Here is an 11,982-nt window from a genome sequence, read left to right as displayed (position 1 = left end):
CTGCTGACCTATGATCAGATTTTCCTCGTCTTGATCCTAGCCTTGACCATTAAGGGAGAGAAAACCGAGGCTGTTGGAAGATGACTGTGTGTGACAGAGGGGCCTGGCCTGGGGCCAGAGAAGGGGTGCACTGCTTGGTGCTGCTGCTCATTCATCAGCCCACAGACAAGCCTCCCTGCCTGGGAGAACATGAGTGGAAGGAGGAAGGAGAGAGCTGGAAGTCCGATTCTGCATGTTTACTGCCAAGCACTACAACAAGAAATGAATAAGACCTTGCTGTGCAGACAGTACTGTAATAATATGTGGTATATATAGTCATAATGATTTACCAGCATTTTAGTGGCAGGCATGCACGTGGTAGGCTGGTGTAACTTTAAAGCCCATTTCGGACATGCACTAGAACCCTGAAATTATCTAGATGTTAGCCAGAGGTGCTGTTTGTGAGAACTCAAAAGTCTGAGTCAGCTGATCTGGACAATAAGCAGACTACCCTGCAAGCTCCCTACTACAAAGTACACATGGAATCAGAGGGAGCTCATGTGAGAAAACAGCAGCGTGTAGTCTGGAGTACTCAATACGCTAGTGGGTGTGTTGATGGCGTTCTATTGTGTGACCTGCTCGAAACCAGAAGAAAAATGTCCAGTGGTGAAGAAAAACGCTCATTTACAATGAAGACACCAAGAAAAATATTTAACTGGAGCCACAATGAGAATCAGGAACTTCAGTCGAAGTTCATGTGTGAAAGTAACGTGGATATGCACTAGGAAACTGTGCAGTGATGTTTGACCCATCAAAACCACATATTATATAGTTTCATAAAATATGACAGTGAAAACATGCAAATTAATACATAACAGTCATGAGCTAATTATGACTTGGTAACTGAAGGAACGCCTTCTTTAACAACACTCAGCTACTGAGGTCACTTGCTTATGGTGCTCATAGGGAACCCGTGTCCTGTCAGCCACGAGGGATGTGGGGTGGGGCGGCAACAAAGTCTTCGTACAATTAATTCACAAATAAAAGTGGGGCATCCCTAGCGCCAAGACATTATGTGTGCTGACAAATTGGCAGCACAATCATAAGCCGTACAACACAATTTAATGAAGTCATTAAAGAACTATTAGGCACAACTGGCGATCTGTCATGGCGAATTGCCACATGCAATAACTTGGGGGTGGGGGTGGGAGGGTGACGACGGTAGCGAGGGAGCTCAAATACGGCTCTGTTTGTTTTATTGTGTGTCTGTGGATGTGGGCACAAACATGCACTTTGATTTGTTTTTGTGTTCAAGGAATGCATCTTTCAAGATGTATTATGACAATATGAACGCTGGGGGGGGGGGCCTCGCATCCGGGCTTGTTTGCAGTTACATGTTCCTTGGATAAAAACTAAAAACACACACACACACACACACACACATCACTTTATCATTTGTTCTCATAGTGGATTTTAGCTGCAGCGTACAGTTAACAGTCAATAGATAACTTGTATTGGTGCCTCGGTGTGTCCGTATTTGTGTGCACAAGCCGGAGAGAGGTGGGCAGAAGGGGGATAATTCGTGTGAGGAAAATTAAAGCGCTGGCAGCTCGTCCATCACACAGATTAAATTCAATGGAAAGATAAAAATGTCAATGTTCCCCCTGCTCCTGCTGCTCGCAGCGCAGAGCCACTGTCGACAGTGATGAAACTTTCTCCCTCTCTCTGTCCTCCCACCTCTTTCACCCCCCTCCTCCCACTCCCCCCGCTGCTCTCTCAACTCTTGATTTTCCTTCTCACTCATACTGGGTTCAATACTCTTCCCTGTCCCAGCCTTCATCTTTCTCTACCAGCCTGGCTTCCTGGCTGATGTTATCCTCCCCTTGCACCTTTCTCCAGCCTTCTCTGCTTCATCTATTTTACTTTTATTACTTTTTCTATTGCCAAATAACACCTTCCTCAAGGAACGTGTGGGCGATAGCTTAGAGAGCTTGACAATAAAATGGGGAGGGCGTGATAAAGGGAGGGAGGAAGAGAAGGATGGTGCTGCTTGGAACACTAGTATAAACACACCGTGGAAGATTGCGTAGTCATGATGCACAAAAAAGGTGAAGGGTCAGCAGTAGGAATAAACCTACAATATTGGAATAAAGTTTAAATGTAGCTTCATGTACGCACACTGCAACTTCTACTTCTTATTTTTGTTCTACCTGCTTGTGAATCTACTATTCATCAAAACTGAGCCAATATTTCCACCATTTTCATGTTTTTGCTATTGAAATGATTGCAATTTACATTTTAAATACAAACGGTCATGATGTATAGTATGTAGGGAGCCAAACAGTATGAGATTTTCACAGTGTGATAATCATCCCAGAAAATATCACAGTTTGATAGCGCATTTTATTGTTTGGGATTAAAGTTATAAACGGGACACATTTTGATCTGTACAGAGGGATGGTGTTCTTCAAGGTGTTCGTTTTTGAGATACCCAAAGTAATCTTGCGCTGCTGGATTGAAGTTCTTTTTTGGTGGATGGAGTTTGGTGATTTCAGCCTGCTTCTCTCTGTCATTTGTCTGCTGTGTGCGTGTGGTGCCCGTTGTGGAGTCTGACAGGCAGTGAGGGGAAGAAAGGTGCACACGCATTGCCCTTTTTAATACAATACCGATAATTACCAAATGTACATGGTATGGCAACCATCAATTTCCATACTATGGTATACTGTATATACCACTGCAACCCTAATTGTATGTTATCCTTAATTATGACACACAGTGCCAGGTTGATATTAACATGGCGCTCGGCTTACAGGCGTTTCCCTTGTAAACCTCCAGTTGTTCCCAGCACCACCCTCCCCTCATTCTGACACCGTCTTGCTTGGCATCGCCACTTGGCAGCAGACCTGGCACTGTCAGCCTGCACACACAAGGTCACCCAGACGTCCCCGATGCTAGCGGGGGCTCCACTTTTTGTGTGCGCGCGTGTACAAGAGCGTATGGTGTTTAAGTGGAGCTGTGGAGTGTATTTATGTTAAAGAGCTTTTATTCAGGCCAGTTTGTAGTTATCACCATATATGTATGTATGAAATTGAGCACGAGCATGCTTTATCTGTGTGTGTATGTGTGAGAAGCAGAAGAGACTCCCTGCTGGCCCCAGATGGCCAGTCTCTCCTTCCTCACCAACCAGTTTCACCAGCTAAAGTCACCGCTGAGGACACAAGATGAGCAATCTGTACACTCTGCACACAGTGACCACAGTCAGAGAAGACTTTACTGTTAAACCAAAACCGCCCGAGCAAACATAGGGTCGAAATCTGTTCAATAAAATGTCCAAACCTGAATCCATTCAGAAAACCATTTTCTCTTGTGTAGTGCTACTTCTTCACCACTAGATGGTTCTCCAACTTCAGTCTTATTCCCCTATTGTGTGCTCGCTCACTCTCTCTCTCTCCCTGTGTGTGTGTGTGTGTGTGTGTGTGTGTGTGTGTGTGCGCACGTAAAGGAGCTGGCTGTAGTTATCCTTCTAACAATGATTAATGGCCCCATTCAAAGGTAAGGAGCTCAGAGGATAACTTCTTTTACTGTAAGCCACAGTGCTGAGGCATGGGGAGTGCTCCCTGCCCCCTCTGTACCAGAAAGATGAGGTAAGTAGCGCTGGGACGACAGGGGGCAGAGAGGGATGGCGTGATCAGGGCTGTATGTACTGTATATGTATTTAAACAGGTCTGTGCCTGTGAGAGTCTCTATGCCTTTTTTAAACTATGTCCTGCTACTGAGTGTTTATGGGAACCCATGTGCCCTATACACACATCTGGCTAAGTGTAAAATGATGGCGAGCGTTTGTGTGTGTGTGTGTGTGTGTGTGTGTGTGTGTGTGTGTGTGTCTAACAGTGTATCCTGTGGTTGGGTTGAGGTAAAAACCCCGCTGGCCTTTGAGTTCTCTGTGGTCACACCTCTACCAATTACTTTATCAAGTCTGACCGCTTGTGTGTATGTGTGTGAGAGTGTAAGTTCATCCAGCCCCCGGGGGTGCAATGATGGGAGCAGACGCCTGCTCTTTCACTCTCGGCAGGTGAGAACATATTCATCACAGCAGCCTGCCAAGCCTGGCGACATCCTGACCGTTACTGCCAGCCTGCATCAACGCTACCCTTTGTCTCGCTTTTACAGCGGATATTCTCTTCACACTAAAACCTCAAAAATAAAAAAAAAATTTGATGAAAAGGGTAACAGCTAAACGCTGAAATTAACAGCTTTGATTTTACTTTGACTAACTCTGATTGATCCCACAGGCTGGCTAGGGGTTCCACCCAACCAGCAACATTATGGCATACTATATTTTATCTGACTGGTCCTTCAGATGTTAAATAAAGTCGTGAGTTGTTGACAAAACAAGCACACACATTCCCAGATGTATTGCTGTCAAATCTAATGTGTGTGTGTGCAGCAATAATGGACACTTATGCAATGTTAATAGTGAAACAAATGTCAACAAATGCTGTAGCTAAAGACTTCCTGCAGTGGTAACAATCATGCTAACCCCTCCGGCTTTAAACATCTATGTTTAGATCTGCAGGAGCAGGGTGTTCTGTGTAACACAGCTTTTAGACTCACACTCCTTGGACATCCCAACTTCCAGGCACTTCTGCAGACGACAGTACTGGCAGCGGTTGCGGGTGACTTTGTTGATGATGCAGTTCTTCTCTCGGTGACACGTGTACACCATGTTCTTCTGGATGCTTCTCCGAAAGAAGCCCTGTGTGACAGAGACAGACACATGAGCAGGAGGAGGGAGGACAGGTGCCGGCACAGGGACGGGCAGCAAAAGAGAAGTCAAGGAAATAAGGCTGTCCTGGCAAATAGAGCAGCAAATAACTAAATTGCTCAGCAAATAACGCTGTATTGTTGCCTAGCATATATATGATCTGTCAACATCGCTGCTTTTATTATGAGCTTTAGTTGCCTTATGCAAATATCTTGCCCATGTTTACAGTGGCCCTCTTCATCCAGTTCCCAACTAAAAAAACCTAATGACCTGCGAGGTTAAAGACGCCATGAAGAATGGCCATATGAAATTGGGACTAAAACGCAATGAACCACCAAACAGTTAAATCTTTAAAGGGCTTATGTGACATAATCTGGACAGTGGACTGCCACCATCTCATGAGTTCACCCATCTGCTCAGCAAGGGCCACTTGAGACCAGCCACAAAGCACTTTCAGGGATGTCTCAGAGCTGAAGGCTTTTGAGGCAAAAGGCATAAGGGTTACTGGGTGCCACACAACTGTGGCCTAGTTTACACAGCCAGAAATAAGCAAGTCTAGATCCAGGTCAAGTGCATTTTACAAGAGAGAGAGAGAGACAATCATAGGCTGGAAGTGAACTGTAAGAACCAAAAAGAATGCATTTTCCTTTTCAGTATAATTGGAGCGTAGGATCAAAACAAGTCAAAGAATGAATTTGACAAATTATTCCAAGGATGTGAGGGTTGAGGACAAATTATAATCAGCTTGTTTTGGTCATTGAGCTGAAGTGTGAGCTTTCTGGGAATATTATGGTTTGACTGCACAAAAGCAAGATACAGAAACCGAGCACAGTGTACATCCCAAATGAAACCCGTGACCCTCCTGGGTCACAAATTACAAAGCATTCATGTTTACCAAAAAACTACACTTGCAAATTTCTAATGAAAGAAACACAATGAAAGAAAAAGTTTGATCATCTTTATGTTGTAAAAAATTATGAAATCTATGTTGTGTGAATGTATGATTTCAAGTAATGTTTATGTAGAAATGTGCTTTGGATCCAAGAAGTTCTATAAACACTGAGCCCACAATGACAAAGCAATGCCTCATAACTTTCATGCCCCCCAATAAAAATCAGTGTTAACCTATGTGCCCTTAGCGTTTAAACATCTGCTTTAGTGTCAAAGAGATTAAAAGAGGTTAATGCAAATCAGCCACAACTGACTGAGTGCTCAGCAACCAAGGCACTGAACTAATGTAATACAGGTCAGAGTCAGTATTGGTGAGACGCAGTGGGGCACAGGTTATGTTTTGGTGGGTAGGAGGGTGGGCGAGGCCAGCAAGGGAGGTGGGTAGGAGTGTGGTGTGGTAGAGTAGAGAGGGAGGGAGCCCCATCCCATGCTGAGGGATTAGGTTTGCTAGCTGACAGATGGCTGGTGGACCTAAGCCCGCAATTTGTCCTTCTCAGATCACCAGCCTCTTCTCACATCACCCATCCACTGACGGGGAAGTGATTCAGGCTTCTGGTGAACTATAAAGAGGAAGTGTGTACACTTGTCATCACGTATCTGGTTGAGCACGGTACTACCAGTGCAAATGATAGTGCCAATAACATGTGATAGCTTCCAGCTGGAACAGGAAGCGCTTAATTTTCGCAGAAGGTCACCCAGTCTAATATGTGTCGTGACTTCATCAAGGCCTCATATTTAATTTGCAACCTGTTGACGCACGCTATTCATTTTTAAACTTGGAGAAGCAGGGAAGACTCGATCCTTTTCAGCCCTGATACCTTGCTGCTAGTCCTGCTTGTCTAGCACCACCCCGAGAGGAGAAATGAAATGTTTGGTGGCTACAGCAGATACAACCCTGCTATCTCTTGTGTGTGCCTGTGTACATGTTTCATGCTCTTTTTTGATACAACGGTGCCCTGACCCTGACCCCCAGGGCCACCAGGGGACCTACCAACGTCCTCCTGACACCATGTGGCTCAGGTGCCTTCACACATCGCATCCTGATTGGCTGTTGCTGCTGGCTCGTGGGCCAGTTGATTGTTTTTGCCCCCTCAATCTCCATCTTTAAGGAGTCATTGCTTCCTGAGGCCCTTAAGCCTCTTTTTTGTATTGCTGCTTAATCAACCCAACAAGGGCCCTCAGCGGGTCCTTCAGCCATCCTGCAGTGTTCAGAGGGAGTGGGAGAGCGGGATGAAAAAGAGGAGCCAACGGTAGCAACACAAACCTGACTCCATGTGTCATGTGCTCCTGAATTCACAGCTACCTGGTGTGTGGTATGAGCTTCATGTGTTTGAGTGTGTTCCACTTTTCGTGTGTGAGGAAATGCTTTATTAAGTAGCACAGTGTGAAAGTCACACTGTGCCCAGATTACGAGTGCATTCCCAGCCTCCTGTTCCGTCTGTGCATGTGTGCACCTGTATTACTAGGCTGCAACTTCTACAGCCTACACATTTGTAAAGATGGATGCTTGGTAAGGGCGCCATTCCAAAAACACAGCAAACAGAGGACATTCATGCAGGAACTGGTTAGGGATTTTGGAAATATGCTCATTTCCTCCCATCGCAGTGGATATCAGGAGGAGAGATTGCCTGCTCTGTGCTGCCATGTCTCCAAGACAAAAACATAAACATGAGGGGGTGGGCATGCATATTTAATGTTTAAGTGTTCATATCTGCAGGGGGGAAAGAAGTGCAATGCCGGTGAATATGTGTGGGTGGTAGAACTTAAACAATAAAGGAATGAGCTGTCTCCCAGTAGCAGAGCTCAGCATCCCCCTCCCGTTTCCTCTGCTCACTGCAGCCCCCAGGAAACACCTTTGTAGTTTGGCGCGCTGCAGCAAAGCCAATGCTGCTAACCTTCGACTTACCCGAGCCTTAGATGAGACAAGCATATACATCCACAAGCTCGTAGTGCTGAATTAGTGAATATGCTATGCAACATCATCTCCTGTGAAGTCAGCGGTACAGAGAATCCTGAATTCTTCAGATTAGCACTGTTATGTGATCAGCTACCCTGCACACAGGCTAACACAGGCTGAAAACATATAATGTGTCGTTGACCAATTATGAACCCAGACTGGACTAGGAACTAGAATTACCGTTTTGCAGATGTACGCCTCTGCCAACTGGTCAAATTCACGGGAAAAGGACAGACGTGAGGTCACTGACCTTGACCTTTGATCACCAAAATCTAATCATTTTTGAGTCTGAGTGGACATTTATTTATGCCAAATTTAAGAAATTCACTCAAAGCGTTTCTGAGCTGGATGGACGGATGGACAACCCAAATAATAATAGGTCCATCCATGGCTAGTGACAGCGCGGAGGCATCAAAACTATTTATCGCAGTATTTTTGAAAGCATGCTTACTGTACTTGTACTGTATTACCTGATATATTGCAGATTATTCTTAAATTTTAGAGACCTTTGTTCTCCAAAAACAATTCAAACACATCAATGAACATGGGTGCTGTAATTTAAGTGAGTCCTACAAACAAAACTCAACAGCATGCCAAAGCCACAGCTGAAACAGTTGACTTGTCTCGTTCACAAAAATGGACAGGACAGACGTACAACCCAAAAATAATAATGCCTCCACATCGGTGATACACACTGTAAAATACTTGGCACGAGGAACGAAACATCAGCTACACACATCATCCTTTTTCTCAAACACTTGTGCTTAACCTCTCTCCCTCTGAAGTATATAACACACACGCACACACACACACACACACTGCTGCTCCTTCTCAGTTCTCCCCATCTTCTTTCTGGCTCTACAGTTATGATGTGACCATCTTTGACAGTCATGTTTTCACTATCCTGAATAAAACCTGGAAGCAGCTTCTCCCTCTCTTTCTCTTTAGTATGAGCATCACGCTTCATTTAAAAAAAATACATTTTCACAGATTTTGCAACCTTAACTTTGGAAAACTCTGTTTTACATTTCTCATATTAAGCACCCACAGGACCCATGAAGCAACAGTTTGGTTGCCCTTATAAAACAACACAGTGGTCAGCTTTTATGGACTTTTACAAGTCACATGTGGAAACCAGGTTAAGTGTCATGGAGTGCTCAGAGGGTCTGTGTTAAAGGGTAATGTGTTTGTTTATAGACATGTGCCAGAATCCTAGTTTTCCTGCACTAGCCTCCCTTTGTGCATTCTTTACTGGTTTCTCCCTTCCCCCGTGCTCTGGTGCACTGACTGTCTTTCTTTTTGGTGTCAATGAGTTCAGCTGTGGCCCCTGTACCCCGTTGCCTAATCTGCTGCCTCTCCAACCACCCCCACTTCTCTCTCTCTCTTTTCAGCTCACCATGCCTCCCAGAGCACAGCCTGCTCTCTCCTTCCTGCCGACTCACTCACTGCAGTCTCCCCCATCTTTGTACCATTTTGTCGGCATTTCTACATTCCCCCTGGGTTTCTGGCCTTCCTTACGCTTTCATATTTTTTCACTGCTACTGCCTCCTGCTTTCTTCAATATGGCTTTTTCTCTCTGCTCTGCTCCCCCCTCATTCAACACTACTTCCATCTCTGCACATATGGAAAGACAGACCACAGTATTAGCTCAGCAGTCAATAAGTCAAAGGGTCCAGCAGGCACCTGTCACCATCAGCACCACCCTGTCTGTCTTCAGCCAACTGCTCCCTATGTCCTCTTGCTACACACAGAGATGCTGTCACGACAAAACCTCTCAAGACGATTTGTACACTCGTGTTGTCATTCTTACTCTGCAACTGTAGAAATACTATTAGATACATTCAGGGTGGTTTCTGAAATGTTGCAGAAATACAAGGGTTGCACCTGGCAGAGACATTACATTACATTCCAGAGATTCCGCTCCTCTTCACCTCTATCCTCCTGTGAGCTTACACAACTCTATCTCACTGTTCCCAAGGCTCAGAGCCAAAGAGGTGTGTGTGTTCACATGAACGGGAGAACATGTACGCATGCACACAGCGAATATCACCTGATAACTAATGTTACACGGGTGCTGAAGAGGCTTCACGACAGTGGGGACATGAGGTGCACCTGTGTGTAACATGGCTGTATTGATAAGACAGCCGACGTGGGCATATCATGCATCTTTGCTGCTCTGTGTGTGTTATCTTGTTTATAATGAGTGCAGATAGAGTTGAAAGAGGCTGTATTGGTAACTAGGCAGCCCAATAAAACAGATGTTAGTGAATAATTCTCCACACTGGAAAAACCCACACGAATGTGAAATATTCCAAATGATGAGCCTTATTATTTCCATCATCACTAAGACAGTGAAGACTTGTTTATTTTTTGTCCTAGTGAGAGTTGCAGGACCGACAAACATCTTGCTTGCTTGGCAGATTCAGAGGAAGGACGGGAATCTCACCTTGCAGCCCTCGCAGGCGCTGACACCATAGTGGTACCCTGAGGACTTGTCCTGGCACACAAAGCAGGGCTTGTAGACTCGGGGCGGCGGGGGAGGTGAGGGCGGGCTTGGTACTATCTCTTCTGAGCTGGTACTCTGGGTCTCTATCGCTGTGGAGGGGCAAGGAGCAACAAGAGGGGTTAGTGAACACTATCAGGTGAAATGCTGACAGTTATGCGGCACTGATCAATATCAGTGGGATAAACGCACACAGATTTTAAACAATCCAGTCCAGACAGATACACTGTTGATGACATCCAATACAAATCACCAGAAGGAGAACTTTATAAATATTGTAAGAGCAATTTCTTGATCAGGCTTTTTCAGATCTATCAGAAAAGACTGCAAAAATATCTTCAAAGAATAAACACAGGCATCATCAGAGCACCAATGAAACCAGCCTCTGCAGTATCCTTATTTATCGCTGAAATTACGGCTTGCTTTGCTAGCAGGTTCAAAGACAGGTTTACTCCTCTGGGCCTGAAATTGTGCTTGTATTTATTTTTAAATTGTGCTTTTGTGCCTTAAAATATTAAAAGATAAATCATGCACTTTACTCATCAAAATACTGCAAACAAAGCTGAGCATAATTCTCTCTGCTTTTGACCAAGCAAATCGGGTCTTTGTGACTTGTTTACCTGGAACCAAATCCACACACCTACCTCACTCAGGTCTAATTCAGTAACAGCACACTAAACACAAAGAGGCCATCATCCTTTGTGGGCCTCCCTTATTTTGTGCGCTTGTGCATGTAAACAAAGTGGGGTGGGATTATGGGGAGGTAAGCTGCTGTGCAAAGACTGTTTCTGTGAGATGTATCCAGGACTGTCTCTGTCCTAAACAGGGCTAGTATTGCCTTCATCTGGCAGTGAAACTCAATTTCCTTTCTGCCCGTGTCATTTCTTGAAACAGCAAAACTGAAATGCTGCTGAAAAGTAGACGACGGAACATCCGCTGTGTTAGTTTGAAACCGCGAGCTGAACATAGTTATAATAGTGGAATAACCATATATAATATCGTGGTACATGCAGTCACAGTCCCAAGTTGGTATCAAGAAAGTTTTCTATCCTGAAATTACAAATACAGTATCTTTACATCCCTAAATTACACAGGTCCACCACCCACACTGCTCCATCGAGCATCATCTGTTACACAGAGGAGGGACTGGGGAGGCCGACAAGCTGCTTAGTGCTTAGGTGTAAATAAGCTGTCTATATTTAACAGAGTGGGACTGTAGTACTGCTGTGAACACACTCCACATGACCACTCTGCAGACAAATACTACATTGGACCCTGACACAACACACACATCTATACTTGCAGTGCACATTAGGTAATATAAAGCAAGGAGGCTTTCTCCCCTGCTTTCTCTTATTCACACACATGAACACACACTTTCCTATCCTATTATAGTGTTCGTGTGCAGATCTTAGCTTGCCAATATCCATGGCATGCAGCAGATGGTCCAGGGGAAGATTACATTCAGAACAACCAAAATAAACCAACCCGATGCCCAGATATATTCAAGGTGTTCTGGAAAAAATAACAAACACAAGCATCGTACACCAGAATCGAGCTTCCACGAAGCCTGTCTGATATCTCTGCCATCAGGAAAACACACCGATCATATCCAAGTGGGTTTCAGGTGGCAGGGACAGTTAAACTAAACGGCTATAAAGCTCACATTGCAACGCCTAACAGCGGCAACCTATCAGACCGGGGACATTCAGACTTTTCATTTATGAGGCCCTGATATCATATGTTACTTTCACACTAACAGCAACCTTTTAAGCTCTTGGTGTAAAAGGGGCAGTAACAGTTCAGGCATGAAACTAACTTGATTTT

General features: G+C 44.7%; 1 protein-coding gene across 7 annotated transcripts in view; it reads right to left on the bottom strand.

The window, feature by feature from the left end:
- raraa (retinoic acid receptor, alpha a) overlaps positions 1-11,982 on the bottom strand; it is a 136,228-nt gene that overhangs the window by 3,059 nt on the left and 121,187 nt on the right. For all 7 annotated transcript variants that reach the window (XM_020606214.1, XM_020606217.1, XM_020606212.1 and 4 more), the window contains 2 exons: positions 10,099-10,247; positions 4,594-4,735 (listed from right to left, as the gene is read on the bottom strand). In XM_020606214.1, coding sequence (XP_020461870.1) covers positions 4,594-4,735; positions 10,099-10,247 — 291 coding nt within the window. The remainder of the gene's footprint in view (positions 1-4,593; positions 4,736-10,098; positions 10,248-11,982) is intronic.

This window comes from Monopterus albus, unplaced genomic scaffold, assembly GCF_001952655.1.
Source record: "Monopterus albus unplaced genomic scaffold, M_albus_1.0 scaffold76.1, whole genome shotgun sequence".
In the NCBI taxonomy this organism is placed as follows: Eukaryota; Metazoa; Chordata; class Actinopteri; order Synbranchiformes; family Synbranchidae; genus Monopterus; species Monopterus albus.
This window is presented reverse-complemented; position numbering and strand designations above follow the sequence as displayed.